This window comes from Grammomys surdaster, unplaced genomic scaffold, assembly GCF_004785775.1.
Source record: "Grammomys surdaster isolate TR1022 unplaced genomic scaffold, NIH_TR_1.0 126013, whole genome shotgun sequence".
NCBI classification, from domain to species: Eukaryota; Metazoa; Chordata; class Mammalia; order Rodentia; family Muridae; genus Grammomys; species Grammomys surdaster.
This window is the reverse complement of record NW_021620828.1, coordinates 829,235-852,502: the sequence shown is the minus strand read 5'-3', so window position 1 is coordinate 852,502 and position 23,268 is coordinate 829,235. Positions and strand designations below refer to the sequence as shown.

Sequence of the window (23,268 nt, the reverse complement as noted above, 5' to 3'; positions counted from 1 at the left end):
CAGGCAGCTAACCAACAATGGGGTATACTGAGGTACCATTCTGGAAACCTAGTCCCAAGTTAAATGAGACTTATTGATCCGCGTCACTAGGTAATGACAGTTGGTCAGTTCTCAGATATGAGAACACTTGTCAAGTTTTTCAGTACTGTATGAAGGATTTTATCTCCATGAAGCAGTCTTGGGAAATTAGCCGAATCCTTTCAAGGTAGACTGTGAGAAGTCTTAGGTTTCTTGTTATGCTGTCCAGTACAACGGTATTCCATTTTAGGTGAACACGATAACCATTATCATCATGGGAAGCCCACTGCATTTGGTATTTTCTTCAGTCTTAAACCCAGTAGCTGGTTATGGTTTCCACCACTGGAAACCTCTGGTCTTAGGCACTGCAGTCTGTTAAGACACTATGTATATGTACACAATGCCCAGTAGAATTTGGATAAAATGGGGGGGGGACAGGTAGTGCAGGTCCTTTCAAGAGGTCATACATGTCTGTGCCCCTACCCCACCTGCAAGAGACAAAGGTTCTGTGTAGTCCTGGCCCTCTTAGAACTTGCTATGTAGACCAGGCTGGCCTCTCAGAGATCAAGCCACCTCTACCTCCTGAGGAACGGCATGCACCACAATGGCCTGGCTTTTTTTTTTTTTTTTTTTTTTTGAGAGCAAAGGGTAAGGAATATTGCCATTTTTAAAAATGAAACCTTGTCTCATGTATGTAGGCAGTGTAATCCCCATGATAGGATTTGTACACAATTGTTCCTAAACTAGAAATGGCTTTGGAATAACCCACATGGTGGCTTATCACCCAAGAATTCCTTCTTCACACTCCAGTTTAAATCCTTAGTGCTGTCCTGGCACATCTCCCAAATAGCCTTTCCCCATGCTAGCTTACATCAGTAGCTCACTGCCTCATCCTTAAACATGAATTTATTTCTACACAATGTTCTAAAAATGCCCCTTAGTTTATACATAAGTTTTCATTTTTAAATTGCTTTATAACAACTGTATAATTCCTGATTTTAATTTTCTTTTATCTGAAATCTCCCATGATTAAAAAAATAAAAGGCAAAAGAAAATTAAAATGCCATGGCCAGAGGACAAGGTGGAGAAAAAAATAAGACAAAAATAAAACATCAGTATGAAAATTCTCAGAGATAATGCATTTATAAACACAGAAATGGTTACAACAAAGATGGCCGTGATGAGCAGGTATATATATATATATTTATATATATATATTTATATATAAATCCATGTCCGGCATCTGACCGTGGCACCTAGGGAGGCTAAGTCCAGTCCTTTGTGTGCCCTGCATTCTCTCTCTCTGCAAAAGCCCAGATGGCATTGCAGAGAGCACAGCTAATGCAGCTCCCAGAGCTCCTTGGACTGGGGTAGTGAGACTGAGTACGTAGGCCCTTGGTTGGCAGAGAAGGAAGGAGGCTGTAAGGAAAATCATAACTCATACTCTTAAGCCACCCTTGGTCACCTGGGGAATCTCTGGCACCTTGGCGACCATGAACCAGCTATTGCCCCCTTACAAATAAAAAGTTATAGTCACCACCCAATATGAAGTGAGACCATGTAAGGGGAAGAAAATGGCTCACAGGGGTCAGGCCACGTGCAAAATCTGTTCTTTTACAGGTAAGCATAGAACGGAAGGCTGGTGGCATTTAGAGATTCCTTCTCTGTCATCTGGGAGGGCCAGCCACTAGTCTTCTATCAGCCCCAACTTTGAGGATGAAGAGAGAGAAAGGTAAGTGCCCCCACACTGGACAAGATGTGAGGTCACAGCGGATCCTTCTCTCAAGCACCAAGCCCCAGTTTTCAAAGCTCTCTGCTTGGATGGGGGCTGCTGGGTAACACTATCAGCCCAGGATTCCTTGGCCAATCAGGAGCAGCTGAGATTAAGGATGGTTATCTTGCGAAGAAAAGCCATGCCTGAGACCCAAGGAGCTGGAGACAGGACTTGTCAAGGAAGAGAACTTTCCCACCGAGAAGAGTTGACAAAGGAGAGACAGGACCTCTCCCCTCTTTCCAATGGATGGCAGTACGGATCTCTAAGAGCTGGCCAGGTGCTCCACCTGGATGGTGCTGGTGGTGACAGTGAGGCAGATGTCTTTATGATGCTCTGCCGGCTTATAGGGAGTCAGGTCAAAGGAACACTGGGGTGGAGGGTTCGGGTTGCTGTCCCCACCACCCCCTCCCTGGGGAGCTGCCCCAGGGGACTGGAAGTGTGGTGGTTGTGGAGGTGGCTGCTGCTGCTGCTGCTGCTGCTGCTGCTGCTGTTGCTGCTGCTGCTGCGATGCCTGTGAAGCTTGGGCTTGAGCCTGGGCTTGGGCCTGGGCCTGAGCCTGAGCCTGGGCCTGAGCCTGGGCCTGAGCCTGAGCCTGAGCCTGAGCCTGAGCCTGGGCCTGAGCCTGGGCCTGGGCCTGAGCCACTGCTGCTGCCGCCGCTGCCGCCTGCACTTGTTGTTGAAGATCAGGAGGGTTGTGTTTGCGCATATGTTTCATAAGGTATGTTTCCTGAGGGAGATGGGTATAAAAAAAAGTTAAGATAAAAGGAAAGGAAAAAGACAACCTACAACTCTTAACCTGGGTTCTTATTCTGTAGTGTCTATTTATGAAAGGATGTTTTGGAGTTGGGCAAAAAGGAACAGAACCTTTAGAAGTCACTGTGGACACTGAGCTGGCAGTCAGAAACCTATTTCTCTCAAAGACCTCTGAGTAAAGCCATTATAACCTTGTTCTAGAATCTCATAGAAAATTCCTCCCAAAAGCCGTTTATGTCTAGAATGAAGAGTCATTGTTTATGGTTCTGCGTCTCTCTAATAAGCAGGAGGAAGGGAAAGCAGACGACTAGCCAGCCCGTCACCCACAGACCTCTACCACGGACATGGTGGACTGCGGTCTCAAGGGATGGGGTGGGGAGAACAACACAAAGTACTTACTGATGTATAAGCCCGACTACAGATCGTGCAGGTGTACACCTTGGCGTGTTTCACTGTGTGTGTAGACAAGTGAGCCTCTAGAGAGGCTGCGTCTGTATATGCTCGGTGACAGTTGTGGCACTTGAAGGGTTTATCTTTGTTGTGCTGCCGTCTGTGAGACTGAAAACCAATGAGAGAAACCAAAATAAGTACCTTCTCTTCCTTGGCCTTTATAGAGAGACAGCCTCAAGGCGAGCATAGGCCATCCTAGCTTCCCTTTCTACAGGAAGGCAGTAGAGACTGCTTTGAATGAAGCTTTAGGACTAGTGACTAAGAGAGGAAATGTTGTCTAGAATGGTATACCATTGGGTCCTTAAAGTGACAATGGCTTCCAATGGTCTTTGAAATGAGGTATGGGGACTACATGGTCCTTTCTAGGGGCTCACAGAATCAACTTTTCAAAACAATGAGGTAAGGGCTAAGGCGAGGACTCAGTGGGCAGGGTGCCTGCTGTGCATTGAGAACTGTGCTCAGATCTCAGCATCCACAGAAGGGCAGGGTGAGGGGTTACGGAGCAGAAGGGTCCCGAAGGCCTACTGGTCTACTCAAAACAGACTGAGCTCTAGACGTAGTAAATAATACTGCCTTCCGACTAAGGTGGAATGCTACAGACGCAGACCTCCGACTACCTGTACTCAAGCCTCAACAGCCACAACCAGTCTACACACGCACGCACACACGCACGCACACACGCCAGGTGCGTGCCTCTGCACTCTCGATCTCACGTTACAAATCGACTCTTATCAGATGAGGGGAATATGTTTACATTCACCTAAGCCACAGACCTTGCAAAAATCCTGTGCAGAGCAGCACATGCCTGTAATCCCAGCACTTAGAAGGCTGAGGAGTTAGGATGGCAGGTTCAAGGCCAGCCTGACTTACACGGCATACCATTTTTAAGAATAACAAACTCACAAGGGCTGGGTGCGTAGCTCAGCAGTAGAGTGCTTGCCTAGAGTAGGCTATGAGAAACAACACCTTGCAAAATATGAAAGAAATATCATTTTCCCATTAAGTTCCTTCAGTGAAATTTGGGAATATCAATGTTCTATTAGTGCTACCATGCGATTGGTTTATATTGGTTTATATATTGTAATTATTTTTTGTTTCTTGAGATGGGGTTTCATGTAGCCTAGATTGTGGGTTTTTTTTTTTTTTTTTTTTAATATTTGTGCAGGCAGATCGCTGAGTTTGAGGCCAGTCTGGTCTACAGAGCAGGACAGCCAGCACTACCTATCTCGAAAAACAATCTGCAAAACCAGCAAATGCTCTTAAGTGCTGAATCTCTCCAGATGCTATTTTGTTTCTTCTGGCTTACTAGGAAGTCCAGGGGAGGCTGGTTCCGGGCACATGTCACTGTTCCCATCACCGAAGGGTTTTGGCTTTTTGTTTTGTTTTTTTAAATTTCATCCATACCAGGGACTGGACCTGTGGCCTGGTACATGCTATGCAAGTACTATCAGTAAGCTACAGAGCCAGGTTTTTCCCCCTTTTATTAGTATGTGTGTGTATGTCCCAGACTGTGTGTACATGCTTAATTGCATTATGTGTGGTGTGTGCGCCTACCATGGCACATGGGTAATAGATAACGGACAACTTTTCAGAGTGAGCTCTCTCCTTCCAGTCAGGCTTGTAAGCCAAGGATGTCTCAGCACTGAACCATCTTATCAACTTCTAGTCCTTCAAAAAAAAAAAAAAAAAAAAAAACAACTTTTTTGGGTGTATGTTCAGATGCACATACGTGCACATGCATTCAGAGGCCAGTGACAACTTTGGTGTCATTTCTCAGAAGCCATCCACCTTGTTTTCTCAGACATGGTCTCTCAGTGGCCTGGGGCTAGCCAACGTGTTTAGGCTTGCTGGCCAGTAAGCTCCAGGGTGCCTATGTCCTTTCCCAGCACAGGAAAACCAAGCACATACCAAGACTACTAATTTTTTTTTTTTAAAGAAGATTCTAGGGCTCAATTTCAAGCCTTCATGTTTGTGGAGAGCACTGTACTGTCTGAGCTAACTCTACAACAATTTTATTTTTTACATTTTGAGACACTGCTGTCATTACGCTGCCAAGGCTGACTCGAACTCACTTTGTAGCATAGGCAGGCCTTAAACTTTGGATCCTTTGCCTCAGTCTTCCAAGCAACCGGGATTAAAGCCTAGCAGGCCCAACTTCACTTCAGACTCTTTTTTTTTTTTTTTTTTTAAAGACAGGGTTTCTCTGTGTAGTCCTGGCTGTCCTGGAACTCACTCTGTAGACCAGGCTGGCCTCAAACTCAGAAATCCGCCTGCCTCTGCCTCCCAAGTGCTGGGATTAAAGGCGTGCACCACCACCGCCCAGCCACTTCAGTCATTCTTAAGAGAATTTATTTCTCTTGGAAAACTCTGATAATCACAGTACTAGCTAAATGGCACTCCCAAGTCTCAGACTCAAGGTCTCATGTGGAACCCAGACACTGACCTGCAGGTTGGAGAGTTGTGTGAAAGCCTTCTCACAGCCCGGGTGTGCACATTTGTATGGTCTGTCACCGGTGTGGATTCTATACAGGACGAGAAGAGGCAGAGTATGGACATGAGCAAGGTCACTTAGAGACGAGCTCCGTACAAGGTCTTAGCTTCTTCAGATTGCCTTCCAAGAAAGCCGCTCAGACGCATGTGCACGAGGCGCTAGCTCCAGCTCCTCTTTGCCCTGGAATGGTTTGTAATGCCTGATCTCTGTTCATTGCCTACAGCACTCAGCTCAAAGAGATTCTCATTCTGCTGTGATGCTGAGGGCTCAGCATCCGCGTCCCAGACAGGGCATGATTTGACATACAAACTTGTTCCTATAGCAACCATCTGAGTGAACATTCAGAAATGAAAGGAAAACACAATTATAAGGAAAAAGAAAAATATACAACACTTCCTTCTTGGCCCCTACCCTACAGGCAGAAACTGTCCCCTCGACCTTGAACATCATATCCAGAGACAGTTCTGTGATCAAAGAACAAGTTACAATGATTGTTGAAAGAAGCGATGACTGCAGTGGAAACTCATGGGAATTCCTAAGGATACTCCCTCCAGGCTAACCCTTAGTGACAGGAAATCCAGAGGCTGGAACCAATTCAACCTCTTCCCCCAACACCATAGGGCACTCTGTCTACTAAGATGAGCCCAAGACATGAGGAGGCACCAACACCTGCTCCTTTTCAGGGACTTCAGACCATCTCTGTGATCAAGGCCTCAAATACATGAAGACAGCAAACTCCAAGTCTGACCATTTTCAGGTGAGAACATCACATCCACAAGAAGCAAGGTGAGAGAGCCAATTGCCAGGAATCTGGACTTCATCTTGAGATCTCAGCAAAGGAAACCATCAGCTCTTCAAGTTGTCAGACTCCCTTCTCCCTAGTAACTCCATATTGACAGATTACACGCAAGCGTCCTACTTATGAAGTAAGACCTTTCCGTTTGTTTCCAGTTCTCTGGGAATGTTCAGTTCATGTTTCCCTTTGTGCTCTTGGCATCCCTTGGAATCTTGCTTGTTGCTGTTGAGTGTATCCAGGCTGGTGCTAGCTTACATCTGATTATATCTCCCATTTATAACTGGTGCCCTGAGGCACCAAGAAATCTGGTAAGAAGTGTGCTTGGTATTTTCAGGGAGGAAAACGAAGGAAAGAGTCATCTTTGTTCCAAGTTTGTCTCTGTCTTTAATCAATCAGGAAAGTATACAATCACTGTGTCTTTTCAATACAGTTTGTGCTCCAGACTCTCTTGGCATCCACTTCTTTTCTCTCTGCTGCCAGTCATATTCTCCTCCAGCCAGGTCTCACCTCCAGCCAGGTCTCTCCCCCGCCCCCCCGCATGCGGGTGGTTGTGTGTCTCCGGGGCGGGGGTGGGGAGGACATGCCAGCGGGGCGGGATCAATAGCCCGCCCCTCTCCCTTACCGTGTGTGCTGCTGGAGGTGGGAGAGCTGGCGGAAGGCCTTCTGGCAGTAGGAACAGTTGTAGGGCTTGGCCCCCGAGTGGATGCGGAGGTGCTGAGCCAGGTAGGAGGTGTTGGCGAAGGTCTTGGAGCAGTGCGGGCACTTGTGGGGCTTGATGGTCTCCGTGTGCATCTTGGAGTGAATCCTGCCGGAGAGGAGAGGAGGGAAGGGGGGAGGAGGAAGCAGTTCGATACCATGGGCTCAGCTCTCTGCTGGGTGAAATGATGTTGCTTGACGGATGAGAGCACCCCCTCCTCCCTCCTCCCAATAAAGCTCCGGCTGCAGAGGCTAATGAAGAGGATACCCATGTCTAGGTTGCTGCTGACTGCGAGTCGGTGGCTAGAATGGCAGTGAATGATGAAGACTGCAACCCATGGCTCTGGTAACCTTACAGCACTCAGTCCTGTCAGCCTCGGCCTTCTCCTAAGGTTACACTCACCACAGTTACCCTGTTTCCAAATAGCAATTTGAACATAGGCCAATAGCGCCTGTTCCCCATGGACCTCAAGTTGAATGCACACCATGGCTCTGAACTGAAGCATATAGTAAAAGCAGGGTCTGCTCTGTAGAAGATTTCCAAACAGACACAGAAAGAAACCACAAAGATCGTTCCAGAACTGGGAACTGGAAATCACAATTTTCAAGGCCCCCCACACTGCTAGGATACACAGTTTAATTTTCAGACAGTAACAAAAGTAAGATTTCAAAAGGCAAAGGAGAGAATGGTTGGCACAGGCCACATGGCCTTGGCGGTTTCGTCCCTAGGTGAGGGATTAAAGCAGCCTTACCGGGTGTGCTGCTGCAGATGTGAGAGCTGGCGGAAGGATTTCTCACAAAAGTTACAACTATAGGGCTTGGCCCCTGAGTGGATGCGGATGTGCTGGGCCAGGTAGGAGCTGTTGGCGAAGGTCTTGGAGCAGTGTGGGCACTTGTGGGGCTTGGTCTCGGTGTGTGACTTGGAGTGGATCTGCATCTCCGACTTTGAGTAGAAGGTCAGTGAGCACATCCGGCACCTGGCCAAGCAAGGGCAACATTAGAGCCTTCCCACCAGGAGGTGCTGTGAGCCTCACAACCCTGCCAAGAGAAGCCCACCTAACTGATCCCACCTCCTGTTCCAACTCTACACTGAGCCATGGAGAAGCGTTCTCTTTTCTAGTTAAAGAAAGGGTCTCATGTAGCTCAAGCTGGACTTGAACTCACGATACTCTTGTTCTTACCTCCCAAATGCTGGGATTATAATAGCTATGTGCCACCAAGCCCAGCCTCTTATTTCTCTTTATTGCCTAAGCTGACACAGTGCCCAGGACTCAGAAACACCCAATAAATGCTTAGCAAATGACTAGATACCCTAAGTATACAAAACTAAGCATTCAACTCCGGTAAGGCAGAAAAATATGAGCTGAGTGAATACAGATCAGAGGTTCTCAACCTTCTTAACGCTGTGACTCTTTAATACCCCCCCATGCTGCGATGACCCCCAGCCACAAGATTATTTCATTGAGACTTCATAACTGAAACTTTGCTACTATAATGAATCGTAATGTAACTGTCTGTGTTTTCTGATGGTCTCAGGTGACCCCTGTGAAAGGGTTGTTTGGCCAACAAAGGGAATGTGACCCACAGGTTGAGAATCTCTGATAAAGATTTTATTAGGCCAGTTAAGTTTTCAAACTTTTAAAATTAACTCCTATTCCTAGCTTCTCCATGTTTATCTATTTTCCACTTAATATCCAAGTCTCCCATGCAATGATGAAGGAAGGCTGACTGGATGAGAGCTTCCATCTCCAGATAACTGTCTTCAATGATTTCCCCTACTTCCCTTTCATGGTGACTGCTAAAGAGATGGAGACGGAAAGTACCAGAATTACTTGGAGGGGCTTTCCCAACCCTTCTCTGGTCTCTATGTAGCTGATGTTCCATTAATCATTTGCCCTTGCCTCTAGCCTCAAGTCAATCGATGAGAACTACTTTTGAAACTGTTAGCACTGGATTATAATCCTTAAGTCTTAATAAGAAAAACCGACTGAGAAGCAATGTTGTGCTATGCTAAACCTTCCCTTTTGTTACTACACAAAGACACACTGACACTCATAGATGACATCCACAGCACCTAAATACACTTTTAGCTGGTCACCTGAACCAGTGGATCCTTCCTGCTTTGATACTATCCAACAATATCAAATAAGGTTTCTCTCCAAATTAAGCCATCTTTGTAAACTGGGCATCGAAGGGTATGGGATGATTCCTGTGTTCTTTTCATTTCAGAATTTTTGAAAATAGCTAAGATCAAGACTAGAAAGAACAAGTTCTCTCTGAGAAAACAGTATCATTTGCTGTGGTCTCTATACTGATGTGCTCACTAACGTCCTAGTAACTTGATACCCAGTGTTCATCCTCTACTCACTTTGTAACTCTGAAGCAAACTCTGACTACCAGTTAGTTTATCAGCGACTGAGACACCCAAATACCACAGGAGAGAGCAGCGTGGTCCAAAGTAAACAGCCAATGGGAGTCTAGACACCTGAGCTCTAGTCAACGGAATTCAGTTATTAGTTGTCCACTAACCTAGACCTCAACTTTCGCATCTTTAAAATGATATTAATTTTTGCCTCTAGAAGGGCCAGCAAGCACCCAAGAACAAAGAGAAGCTAAATGTTCTTTATTAATAAACCAGCATTATTGCTAACAGCCTTATATCGATGAATGAGGCGATGATGATACAAGTATTTTACAAAGACTGAGGTGAGAAACTGGACAGAACGCCACTTGTATGACACCAGACTCATGTTGCGAAGTAAGTTCCTTTAATAACTAAAATTTCTCAGCCACAGCAGAACATGTTCACTGTGTGAAAGGAAGTGTCTCCGCGGAGCTGGGGCCCGGGCCTAGGCCTTGCCACATCCCAGGAAAGCGCTCTCCTACTGAGCTGTACCTCAGCTGCAACACGCACTTTAATTTAAATCCTATCATCTTTAAAATGAAAGTTAATGATAAAAAAGAAAACAATCCTAGCACTCGGGAGACTGAGGCCTGTGACGGGCTTGTATTACAGCCTGCACTACAGAGAGACCGTGTGTTAAGAAATCAAAAAGAAATCTTCCACAAAGCTTTAGTTAGAGAAGAATCTGAAAACCTTAGCTGAAAACAGACTGACAAACTAGTCTTATGAGACTAGCTAAACCTTTCTGAGCCAGGACAAAGACTGGCACATGTCTATAGTCCCAGCACCCAAGAAGTGGGAGGCAGGACAATCAGGAGTTCAAGCCAGCCTGAGATCCCCTTTCAAAACAGAAAACAAGTCTGGCAACAGAATAACCAGTCTCAAAAGATCCTAGCGTACATGACATGATGATGGTCAGACGGCTGCTATTGCAGGGACAGAGTAGGTGCTTTTAATTAAACATCTTTTGTTTTTACTCAAAATAACCTCACAAGTATTCTAATTCTATAAAAAAGGACCCAAAGGCTCCAAAATGAGCGATTTGTCAAAGGGCGAGCTGCTTGTTATGATGATGCCTTGATGCTAACCTAACCACAGTCTTAGCACTGAAGTATTCAAGCAGAGGCTAGACATCCATCTGCCAGGGCAAGGTACTGACCTTTGATGATCATTAAAGTACAGGTTGTGTCTCCTTAATCCAAAAATCTAAAACCTGAAATGCCCCAATGTCCCAAACTAAGCACTGACATCACCTCATGAGTGGAAAATTCTACATGTTTCCTTATGGGACAGACAGAAATCAAAACACAGGTTCACTAAAAATACTATGTAAAATTACCTTTAGGCTATTTAAATAAGGTATATTTGAAACAAATGAATTCCCTTCTCTTACTTAAAGCCTGAACACAATTTTATTAAAGTCTAAAAGACAAACCACAGAGAAAGCAGGCTGTAAATCCTGGCAGACGGACAAGAAGAAAGCCATGCCTTTTTGAGTCAGGCATGAAGGTTTAGCAAGCAGGCAGCCCAGGACACCCCAGCAGTTCCATGGGGTGGAGAAACTTCAGAGAAAGAGTGAGGAAATCCAAAGTGTTAGGGAGAGTGCTCCTAGGCTTGAGCCACACTACTCGTAGAGGGAGAAGGGGATGATAGGGTGGGGGCGCTCCTAGGCTTGAGCCACACTACTCGGAGAGGGAGAAGGGGATGATGGATTGGGGGGAGGAGGGGTTACCTAGACCTTTCTGAGCCAGGACTAAGACAGGTTGGCAAACCCAACTGTCTCATAAAAGCTCCACAGCAGCCGACTCTATTTTGGCTTTGAGAAGCTATAGCGATCAGGCCAGCCCTGAACTACTGATCCTCCTGTGTCAGCCTCCTGAGACTGCTAGTGTGTGCCAGGTACCACATCCAGCTTAACAAACTGCATGTTCAGACTTAGGCCCCATCCCCACAGGTGTCTATCTCATTGTATATATGCAAATATTCCCAAACTTGAAAACAGTCACTCTTAAAAAAAATAAATAAAAGAAAGAGAAAGAAAATAGCTAGTCTTAACCACTTTTGAACAGGGAATAGTCAACCTGTATTTTAAACTGTGGAGGTCCTAGGAAGCCAGATGAGTCATCACTGTGAGGTAGTGGCTATTAAGAATCTGACTAGGATAGGTGGTAGGAGGGAAAGCTCGCCCCCGTCCTATTCAGTCCATTAGTTCAATGAACACCACGTGTATCAGACACATCAAGAATGGTATGTAATTTAGTGGCCTTGGATTCAATGATCACTTTATTATCCCAGGTTTTTCTAAGATGCTGAAAACAATTTCAAATGTTCTGATTTCCCTTCAAAATATTTTTGCACAATGGATAGTCTGACTGACCTTCCCATTTACTCCGCAGATAGGAACAAAGCCTTGCAGTTAAGGGGACTTGTCCACAGTAGCAGCACCCAGTTCCTCCATTACCCAGCCACGCTACTGACATCTGCAATGGCGGAGCTGACAGACACAGGCACCAAAATCAGGACTCTTCCCCTTTCAGTTCAAATGCACGGTAAGACAGGCGGCCAGGACGCTTTCTCATTTAGAAGATCCCTCTGGACTTTAGAATTTTAAGTTTCTGAGGTAATTTTTTTCAACTAGGATATAGTCATTGCAGTTCCAGAGCTCCTTCCCTTTAATCATCCAAGTATAGGGGCTTTTAAGAATTTGAAAAACACTAAGGGTAGAAGGTCCCAGAAGGGTTCCTGCCAACTATGTACTCACAATTCTTTATATACATAGCCATGTGTATATTCATACACAGCTGGGAAATCCACAATAATTTTAGTAGGGAAAAAAATTAACTCGGCAGAACTGAAGACCCTGGTCAACCAGCAGGGCTGCCTCCGCCTCCAACACGTTATCAAATGCCTCTCATGTCACTTGACCTCACGTTAAGCATATACATAAAAACTCCAGGTATCCACACAACCAAGTTTAAAGGGATTTTCATTTAACTGATATAATAAAAGAATGCCTTTAAATGAATCAAACTTGTCAGGTACCTTTATAATATGGTATGATGTAAACATTTTCCAGGAACACTTATTGTATAAAGTGGGGTACACCTGTAATAATAAAGCTACAATGAACTTCTGCATTACAGCTGGAATTCTGCAGTGCTCAATATATTCTGCATAGCACCACCGCCCTCTCTTTTCATGTATGAAGAGGTGTTTAAACAGTGTACTTGTGGATAGTCTCCATAGACGAACTACACAATTCAAGTAAATAATACTAAAGAATGCTCAGCTCTCATCTTCTCAACTTCCCAACATTTAAAAGATTATCTCATCTATACTCCCAACAAACGGGAGGCATACAAAGAATTCTCCCCATTTTGCAGATGAGGAAACTGAGGCGCAGAGAGGGGAAAAAGGACTTGCCCAGGGTCACACAGCAAGTTCGTGGTGGAGCCGGGAACTGAATCCATGAGCCCAAGGCTCTGTCCATTTCCTGTGCCGCAGTTCCCTTCGCTCCTAAAATGGGAACAACATTGCCCATCTCGGTACACTAAGGACAGAACCAGTCTCCCAGCCATGCAAATCTGCCCCTGTCTATATTAGAGCTGTGAAACAATTAACCCACTTCACTCATTGGGACCAAGTGCCCAGAACCCACTAGGGACCCTGACAGCTCTCAAGGAGGTTAAAGTTATTTCAACTTTCAAAAGGTAAGGAGTTTCTTTGTACACAGTACCACATGCAATTATGCATGTGCTTTTTTTGGGATGGACAACGTAAGAGAAAAGTGGAGGATCAAAATGACTTCTATGAATTAGAAAGGGATCAGTCATTTCATAGGTATACTACTCCTCCCATCCCAACCATGCAGGGGCTGATGGGCTAGTGCTCAACACAGCCCAAGAGCTGGTGGATGGCACACAGGTTAGGTAAGGTGCTTACCAGAGGATTTCTTGGAAAAGAATAAACAGAAAGGAAAAAAAAAAAGCTACAGACATTGCCTAGAACACAGTCTGAAGCCTTATTACAAGAGAGACACTCTCTTGTCATTGAAAAATTAGTCAAGAATTATGACAGACCTCTATTTTAAAAAGGAGGAATGGAGGAAAGGGTCTAAACAACTCCAGGTGCCAGTCCTCAACCTTCCTTATCCCAATACAGGACACCTGGACATGCAAATGGCTCTCAGGCAGACAGCTGCTTAGAGCACAGAGCCTGACTTGGGGCAGGACCCAAAGCAGATAGGGGAGACTTCAAATAGTGACCCTCAACCCATCCTGCCCCTGGCTTTGATCCCTACCTGTAGGTCTTGCCATCTTTCTGATGGTCATCACCATCCCCAGGGGCGAGGACGTAAGGGTCATTCATTTCAGGAAGCCCCGATTCCAGCATCCGCTTCTTCTTGCGGCCCCGAGGAGGCTTAGGAGGAGCCACAGTGCCACCTCCACCACCACCTCCGCCTCCTTCCTCAGTTAGGCTTGACTTCTTAGAGAGGTCAGGGACCACCTGTAGGGCTTGTGAGCCAGGGGGAAGAGCTGAGACAATCATGGGAGCCGAGATAGGGAAAGTCTGAGCTGATGAGGCTGTGGTCACAAGAGAGCCTGACGGGGATGTGATTACCAAACCAGGACCTGGGGTTGGGAGAGAAAGGAGATGGGGTCATGCTGTTCATCTCTGACACTCATCTATCTAATTTTCCCCAGACAATTGTCTAAGTAACCCCGCACCCCCCCCAGCCCATAATCTATAGGAAATCCCAAACCCTGGACAAAAATAATGGTTTCCTAACCCCTGTCCCCAGTCCCCCCAGTAACAGTGAGATTTACCCCTTGATTGACTCCCTTCTCTTCTCCACCTCTGAGAACAGGAGACTCCTTGATTCAGAGAAGGAAAGAATGTCACCTCCTCAAAGGCAGGGACCGCATCTTCTACTTCTTTGTATCCCCCACAATGCCTAGCACATTGCTAGGTACACAGTAGGCACTTAATAAAAATCTGATTGAGGAATTAAACACATACCCCACTCCCCATGTCCTCAGAGCCCTCCAGACTGGGGTAATGATCATGGGAGATCACCACCTCAGATTGGAGAGGAGCAGGGTGCTTACCCGCAGTCATGAGTCCTGTAGATGGTACAGGAACCACTGTGATATTCTGGGTAACAGATGCCTGACTGTGTGGGGTCAGCTGTTCTGACTTGGACTCTGTGTCCATGCTGATGCCAGAGGACAGGGACACTGAGGCAGGGACTGTTAGCAAAGTGGGATAGTGAGGTGGCGCCAGTCCACAGCCCTTCTCTGGCAACAGCTGATCCTTCATCTTGTTGATGAACATAGTGTTTTCAATCTAAAAGAAAAGGAAGAGGAGTACCCTCTTCAGAAAGAGCAAACCTGATTCTGTCTGTTCCCTAAGGACTTTTCATTGTCTTCCTTGAAGATCAAGGAACAAGGAGTTGATATCTGTGTTTCTGGACAGGAGCCAGACCCACACCATGCAACTCTCAGTAATAACAGATTCAGTGAAATTCGTGTTTTACTTTGCTTCAGCTCCCACATGGTAGAAACAACAGCATGATGAACTTACTACTCAGAGCTGAAAAAAACGCTGGGGAGAACAAAATAAATATCACTTACCTGCCCTGAGACTGTGGGAATAGAAGGCCAGAAGTATGGGTTAGAATTGAAATGAGATTCTTCCATTCTACCTGAAAAGAGACCACACATCACACCTATGAATAACTACTGAATGTTAGTAATGGCGCAGAGTAGTTGATGAAATTCTGGTCTCTAGCACCTGACCACATAGTTGGGAATTAACAATCATGACTTCACTGTCTAGACAAGACAAAGTGCCAGGCAGTGATGGCACACGCCTTTAATCCCAGCACTTGGGAGGCAGAGACAGGTGGATTTCTGAGTTCGAGGCCAGCATGGACTACAGAGTGAGTTCCAGGACAGCCAGGGCTATACAGAGAAACCCTGTCTCGAAAAAAACAAAAAACAAACAAACAAAAAAATAGACAAAACAAAATGGCACAGTGCTATAATCTTAGCACTCAAGAAGCTGGAGTCTGAGGCCAGTATGAACTACTTATTCAAAATAATAAATAGATATATAATAGTATTATAATATAATAGCATTATATTGTAATACTATTATATTTCTATTTATTAAAATAAATAATAAAGTAGAAATAAATAATAAAATAGAAACAACCACTGAGCAGTACGGCCCACCTCAAAATATACTTCTAAATGTCCATGACAACACTTCTGTGCATCTCACTGAGCCACAGAATACTGACCATTTACTTGGAAGAGAAATGGAGTTATAGAAGAGAGATGTGTCCAAGGACACATAGCAAACCGTTCACAGCCTGAAACAGCCCTGCTATCTGTCAGCATTTCCCCTTTCCCTTATTCCTTAAATCCATTTTCCTTGGGAAAACATTTTTTTTTTCCAGATTTCCAATCAACACTTCTATGAAACTGCAATTCGACACCACTTAAAAGCGTTTTAGGCTAGGTCTTAAGCTGGCAGGAACCTGAGCAGTCTGAACAGACCGAGCTGGCCTCGGACTGGTGCTGTGATCCTCCATCTTCCGTCTCTTTTCTACCTAAGATCAGAGAGGCGTGTACTACTACACCTGGCCTATAATCAATCTCTGAGTATTAAACGAGGCCTGGGACAATGCCACATCAATCTAAGATTGAAGAACATTCATGACAGCTCGCTGAGTAATAAACACAATGGGCTGATCGGTGAGAAACAAGAAGTTACCAATCTTTAAAAAAAAAACTGTAGGGCTGGAGAGATGGCTCAGCGGTTAAGAGCACTGACTGCTCTTCAAGAGGTCCTGAGTTCAAATCCCAGCAACCACATGGTGGCTTACAACCATCCATAATGAGATTGGATGCCCTATTCTGGTGTGTCCGAAGACAGCGACAGTGTACTCATAAATAAAATAAATAAATCTTTAAAAAAAAAAAAAAAAAAAAACTGTAAAGAATATGTGTGTATGTGTGGGGGGGTGATATGTGTAGGTGCCCTTGGAGGCCAGAAGAGAGGATCAAATCCCCTGCAGCTGGAGTTATAGGTGGTTGTGAGCCACTCAATAGTGTACTAGGAAATGAACTTGGAACATCTGGAAGAAAGCACTCTTCAAGCACAGATTACCAGTTTTTGAAAGGAGTTCTGCCCAGGTATGGTGATGCATGCTTTTAATCCCAGCACTCAGGAGGCAGATTTCCAGTGAGGCTGAGGGTCTGACAGATGGCTCAGCAGTTAAGGGCTAAGAGCCCTTACTGCTCCAGCGCTGGGCAATGCAAAACCCTTCTTACATACAGAAGACCCGCATGCAAATGTGCATACAAACACACAAACACATGCACACACATTTATAAAGGATAAAATGAGCCAAGCATGGTGGTGCACGTCTTTAATCCCAGCACTTGGGAGGCAGAGGCAGCTAGGGGTCTCAGTTCAAGGCCAGCCTTGTCTACAGAGTGAGTTCCAGAACAGCCATGGATACACAAAAACTCTGTCTCAAAAATCTGACCAAAATAATAAATAAAAAGAAAAACAAGAAAAGAAAGAAAAAGAAAGAGGGAGGGAGGGAGGGAGGGAGGGAGGAAGGGAGGGAGGGAGGAAGGGAGGGAGGGAAGGAGGGGAGAAAGAAAGAAGAGTGAAGGGCTGGGTAGATGGCTCAGCAAGCAAGAGTCTGTATCTCTAAAACCCACATAAACTCCAAATGGGTGGTGGGTAGCTCACCTCGTAATCTCAACACTCATGACCTGGAGTAAGGACTGCCTGGGTAGCCAGATAATCAAAAGGAGTTAGTTCTGGGTTTATTTAGCAAGAGACCCTGTCTCAATGTATATGGAAGAGACTGATCAAGGACCACACTCCAACTCATCAGGGCTCCGTGCATGCAGGCACACGTGCGCACAGAGTGTAGTAAAAGGGCCTGGAGCAATGGCTCAGTGGTCATGAGTGCTCACTGCTCAATCAGGAGAACTGGAGTTTGGATCCTAGCACCCTTATCAGGAAGCTCACAAATGATTAACTCCAGCTCCAAGACATCTAATGCCACTTTCTTGCCTTGGTGGGCACTTGAACACACAAAAAAAATTAAGTAGAAAAAGCATTAAAAGAATCACAAATCAAAAAAGAAAAAAAAAAAAAGAAAGAAAGAAAAAAAAAAAAGCAAAGCCAGGCGGTGGTGGCGCACGCCTTTAATCCCAGAACTTGGGAGGCAGAGGCAGGCAGATTTCTGAGTTTGAGGCCAGCCTGGTCTACAGAGTGAGTTCCAGGACAGCCAAGGCTACACAGAGAAACCCTGTCTCGAAAACCCAAAAAAAAAAAAAAAAAAAAAAAAAAAAAAAAAAAAAAAAAAAAAAAAGAATCACAAATCAGTTTAGAATCTAGGTCTCCCTCATCACTAGTTTTCAAAATCTGGTCACCTCTCTTGGAAAGGCTTCACTGGTGGTATGCCTGGAACTCATTCTCTAGACTAGGCTGTCCTTGAACTCAGAGATGCGCTAGCTTCTGAGTGGTGGCTCCTCTTTTAAACTTTTTTGCTTCTTTGTTTTTTCTTTTTTCTTTTTTGAGTCAGGGTTTCACTGTGTAATAGCTCTGGCTGTACTGGAACTCAATCTGTAGACTAGGTTAGTCTCAAACTCACCAAGATCTACCTGCCTCTGCCTCCTGAATGCTAGGATTAAAGGCATGCATCTCTGCCCAGGTCTTTTAAACTTTTAATTAAACAAACAACTTGAGACAGGGTCTGATGTAGTTCAGGCTGGCATGGGACACACAGCAATCCTCCTGTCGTAGCATCCCAAGACTTAGGATTAACAGACATGAGCCACTGGCTCGTCACACTCTTCTATCAGACAGCATTGCCCGTTTACTTGTACGTACGTCTGTGTGCTTACATTATGTGAGTACAGGCATATACAAGTCACAGTATTCACGTGGAGGTCAGGACAACCTGTAAGAGGTCTCTCCTACTACATGGGTTCCAGGGATTAAACTCAAGTCACCAGGTTTGGTTAGCAAGTACTTTTGCCCTCTAAGCTATCTTACCAACCCTTGAATTTTCTTAAAGTCTACAAAGGCAATTAAATTTACTTCAGTCAAGGAGAAAAATGTACAAATCTGTGGCTTTGGCAGTTTTACACAATTAAAGATCAATACTAAATGACTGAGCAATGCCAGGCATCTCCTGGTCCTGAGTTAAACAAAAAAGTCACCCTAAGTATCCCCAGGGGACTGGTTCCAAGACTCTTTCCCGAGGGATATCAAAAGTGTTCAAGTCCCTTTGTATTTTTTAAAAATTTTCATTTATGTCTGTATGAGAATACATGTGCATTTATGTGCCTGGCACATGTATGGAAGTTAGAGGATATCTTAAAGGAGTCAGTTCTTTCCTTCAAAGAGAAATCATCTCAGGCACACCCACACAGAGCACACTGTTGTTAATATGCAACTGTTTCTTAGTATATCTTCAGCTACGGGTAGCTGAACATGAGGCTATGGAACTCCTTTAAGATGCTAACCTAGTTGATCCTGGCCTTCTATATAAGGGAGTTTCAGGACCTCCTAGGGCAATAAAAACAATCTAACTATAGTTTAAGGGGATCCAATCTGGCTCAACTTTTGGGGGGGCAGTAATGACATATTCTACATTGATGTTTTCCCACTAGCCTTGATATCACTCCCATGTTACTTTGTACTTAATGATTTGAATACTAGTGGTCTCTCTATATAAATTGTGAAAAACTACTAGGAGTTCAAATGTCAGTTATAACCTCTGTCTTTCTCTTCTTCCACTGAAGAGAAATAAATAGAAGACATGTCCATAGGCATGGATTTCTGAGTTCGAGGCCAGCCTGGTCTACAGAGTGAGCTCCAGGACAGCCAAAGCTACACAGAGAAACCCTGTTTAAAAAAAAAACAAGAAAACAAACAAACAAAAAAAACCCTCCCAAAACCCAAAAGCAAGCCAACCAACCAACCGACCGAGAGGTCTAATTTCTAATTTCTCCATAAAGAATATAGGAAGAAGCCAGACAGTGCCGGGGCATGCTTTTAATCCCAGCACCAAGAAAAGGAAGCAAATGCATTATTGAGATGAAAATTCACAAAAGAGAACACCAAAAATAAAAAATGTCCCCATATAGAATCCCTGAAAACAAGGTCACAAAGTTTACACTGCTCTTATTTTCCTACTGCGCAGTTAAGCAGAGAAAGCTCTGTGAGTTCCTAAGGGGTTCTGAGCTACTTCAATTCTGGGACAGACCTTTATACAGCATACACACAGTACAGAAAGGCCTACAGGACCACTACCACGGGCAGCTGAGACTCCATCCACTGTCATACGAAGTGGTATGGGTGCAGCAGCATTGTTTGTCATGTTCAAGTCTGTTAAAAATTTTGTGCAGGAGGGGAGGGTGCGTTTCCAAGTCAGTTTTTCTGTGTAACTCTGGCTGTCCTGAAACTCACTCTGTAGACCAGGCTGAGCTGGAACTCAGATATCCACCTGCCTCTGCCTCCCAAGTGCTGGGATTAGAGGTGTGCACCACCACCACCCTGCTGGGATTATCTGTAAATGTATAGTGTGAGCACCTAAGTTCCACAGTGCACATGGAGAGAGGCTACATGACAATTCTGCCTTTAGTTCTAGCACTCATGAGGCTGAGGCAGGTAGATTTCTGTGAGTTCAAGGCTACCCTAGGAGGGCTAAACAATGAAACTCTAATAAAAAATTTTTTTCCTGCATACTACCACACATGAGGAGATCAGAGGACAACCTGTTTTCCTTCTACTGTATGGTTTGTTGGAAATGAACTGAGGTTATCATGCCTGGCAGGACATGACTTTACCTACAGAGCCATTAGGATGGCTTGTTTTCAGTGTTTTTAAAGATCTCCCATTGCCTAGACTGGTCTCTATCTCCAAAACGCTGCTGGGATTAAAGGCATGTATCTCAAAGCCCAGTTTCTACTTTTTCAAATATGGAATTTGAAGAATAGGAAACTAAACCCAGATAGAAAAAAAAGGGGGGGGGAGGGGAGGGCAAAGAAAAGAACTCTGCTAGATGAAGAAGAAAAATCCTGTGATAGCAAACATGGCGGGGGCGGGGGGCATGAGGGGGGAACAGAGACCAAGAATTGCAGGTCATCCTAAACTACAGCAAATTTAAACTCAATCTGGGCTTGCTAAAAGACCCACTCTCAAAAACAAACAAAAATAAAAACTAAAAAACCAAACTGAATAAAGCAGTTGAGTACAGTGGCTCACAGGGCCAGTCCTCAGAGGCTGAGGGAGTTCAAGGCTGCCATGAGTTTGAGGTCCATGAGACCCCCCATCTCTAGCTGAGGTGCTATGATTGGTAGATAAGGCTACTAGAACATAGGGAGTCTTTTTCTTCAGTAAATAACCTCACACTCATATTCAGGCAAGCAATCTTAAAACTGAGTCAGCCATTAAAAAAAAAAAAAAGACATGAAATAGGAAAGAAGACTCCAAAAGGAAAGGAATAAGAAAGGGTAATGGGGGATGCACAGGAACAATATACATTACACGCGTGTAAAGTTATACAGAAAGTTGTCTAAAAACAAAACAAAAAACCACAGCCAAATGGTGGTGACAGATGCCTTTAATCCCAGCACTTGGGAGGCAGAAGCAGGCAAATCTCTAAGAGGCCAACCAGGTTTACAGAGTAAGTTCCAGGACAACCAGGGCTAGAGAGACCAGTTCTCAAACAAACATACATACAACAAACAAGTGAGAAACTCTCAAGCTCTGGCTCAGTGGTTAAGGGTACCTGCTGCTCTTGCAGAGGACTTAAGTTCGGTTCTCAGCACTCACGTGGCAGCTCCCAGCCTCCTTAGGTACAGTTTCAGGGACATTTCCAGTGCCCTAGCCTCCGAGGGCATTGTATGTCCACATACATACATACATACAGGCCAGACATTAATACATATAAATACTGAACACACACACACAGGCAAACATGGTAAACAGGCCTATAACCCCAGCACTCTAGAGGAAAGGAGGAATATATCAAGTTCAAGGCTAATCAGGACTATACACTGAAACAATCTCTCAAAAAGAAGGGAGGGATTCTTACAGAAACAAAGACCATACAAATGAAGTGACACACTGAGGATGTGGCTTGATCTAGGAACTGAAATTTACAAATTTGGGAGCTGGAGAAGATAACTCAGTTGTCAAAGTTCTTGACACACAACCCTAAAGATCTAAATTCAATCCTCAGAACTCACAAAGTGGAAGGACAAAACAGATTTCCACTGGTTATCCACTGTCCCCCACATGTACACATGTACACACACACAATGTTAGCAAGTGTGTAAACCCAAGAAGGCAAGTAGGTAGGGTAGAACCCTGGGGCTGGCTGGCCAGCCAGCCTAGCCTAACCAGTAAGTACAGGTCAATGAGAGACCATGTCTACAATAATAGACCGCCCCAGAGGAACAATACCTGAAGTTATCCTGTCTCCGTTCTCACATACTTGCACAAACACCTATACCTTTCCTAAGAATGAACTTCTTTTCACATAGTTCTCAACCATGTTTTCAAATTTTTTATTTGAATAATACCAGACTCAATACAAAGCCTTTCCAATCTTAGCCAAATGTGCTCTCTCACTAAGCCACGCTCCCAACTCCCAAACTGAAATTTGAGGTCTTATAATTTATTTTATGTGTATCAGTGTTTGTCTACATCTATATGTATCATGTACATGCTTCATACCCATGTTGAAGCCCCTGGAACTAGAGGCACAGACCATTGTGAATTGCCACGTGGATGCTGGGAATTCTGCAAGAGCATCAAGTGCTCTTAACTGCTGAGCCACCTCTCCAGTTCCCCAAATTAAAGGTTGCTTTCTATTTTTGAAACAGGGTCTCTCTATGTAGCTAGCCCTGGTTGGCCTTGAACTCACAAAGAACTACCTGCCTCTGCCTCCTGAGTGCTGGGATTAAAAGCGTGAGCAACCACACTAGATGAAGTTTTTGAAAACAGCAAAATGACATGCCATTCAACATCATATTCTCATGACACTTCACTTAGGTACCAATTCATTTCGGAATGGAGTATGAATGAATAAAACAGCCAATGATGGCACATGCCTTTACTCACTGCACCTGTAGAAGGTAGAAAGAGGAGGATCAGGAGTTCAAGGCCACCTTTCCCCATTGAAATACAGAGTATTCGAAGACAGTCAGACACACAAGCCCCCGTCTCAAAAAAAGAAACAGCCAAGGGCTTGCAGATAGCTCAGTAGGTAAGGGCACTGGCTGCCATGACTGACAACCTGAGTCTGATGCAATCCCTGGATCCTATGTTGTAAAAGGAGAGAACTGACAAGTTGTTCTCTGGCCTGTGTGTATGCACCGGGACACACCCAGGACCCCACACATATGTACTTATTAAGTTTTAAAACAAACAAACAGCCAGGGCGGTGGTGGCGCACGCCTTTAGTCCCAGCACTTGGGAGGCAGAGGCAGGCGGATTTCTGAGTTCGAGGCCAGCCTGGTCTACAGAGTGAGTTCCAGGACAACCAAGAAAAACTACACAGAAAAACTCTGTCTTGAAAACGAAAAAAAAAAAAAAGAGATATAAAATAAAATTAAAAAACAAAACAAACAAACAGGGCTGGAGAGACCGCTCAGCAGTTAAGAGCGCCGACTGCTCTTCCAGAGGTCCTGAGTTCAATTCCCAGCAACCACATGGTGGCTCACAACCATCTGTAATGGGATCCGATGCCCTCTTCTGGTGTGTGTCTGAAGACGTTACAGACATGTGGTTACAACCATGTGGTTGCTGGGAATTGAACTCAGGACCTCTGGAAGAGCAGT

The 23,268-nt window shown here is 44.7% G+C and overlaps 1 protein-coding gene across 10 annotated transcripts in view; it reads right to left on the bottom strand.

Annotated features, from left to right (window-relative positions):
- Positions 1 to 1,134: 1,134 nt before the first annotated feature.
- Znf384 (zinc finger protein 384) overlaps positions 1,135 to 23,268 on the bottom strand; it is a 32,032-nt gene continuing 9,898 nt past the window's right edge. For 2 of the 10 annotated variants that reach the window (XM_028754404.1, XM_028754403.1), the window contains exons 3-12: positions 15,016 to 15,086; positions 14,491 to 14,728; positions 14,209 to 14,256; positions 13,683 to 14,013; positions 12,806 to 12,898; positions 7,731 to 7,955; positions 6,905 to 7,087; positions 5,439 to 5,517; positions 2,945 to 3,103; positions 1,137 to 2,519 (exon numbers count right to left, since the gene is read on the bottom strand). In XM_028754404.1, the coding sequence (XP_028610237.1) occupies positions 2,055 to 2,519; positions 2,945 to 3,103; positions 5,439 to 5,517; positions 6,905 to 7,087; positions 7,731 to 7,955; positions 12,806 to 12,898; positions 13,683 to 14,013; positions 14,209 to 14,256; positions 14,491 to 14,728; positions 15,016 to 15,081 (1,887 nt within the window). In that variant the 5' untranslated portion in view covers positions 15,082 to 15,086 and the 3' untranslated portion in view covers positions 1,137 to 2,054. Of the gene's footprint in view, positions 2,520 to 2,944; positions 3,104 to 5,438; positions 5,518 to 6,904; positions 7,088 to 7,730; positions 7,956 to 12,805; positions 12,899 to 13,682; positions 14,014 to 14,208; positions 14,257 to 14,490; positions 14,729 to 15,015; positions 15,087 to 23,268 lie in introns of all 10 variants that reach the window. The other 8 variants (XM_028754407.1, XM_028754406.1, XM_028754411.1 and 5 more) reach the window with 6 other exon arrangements.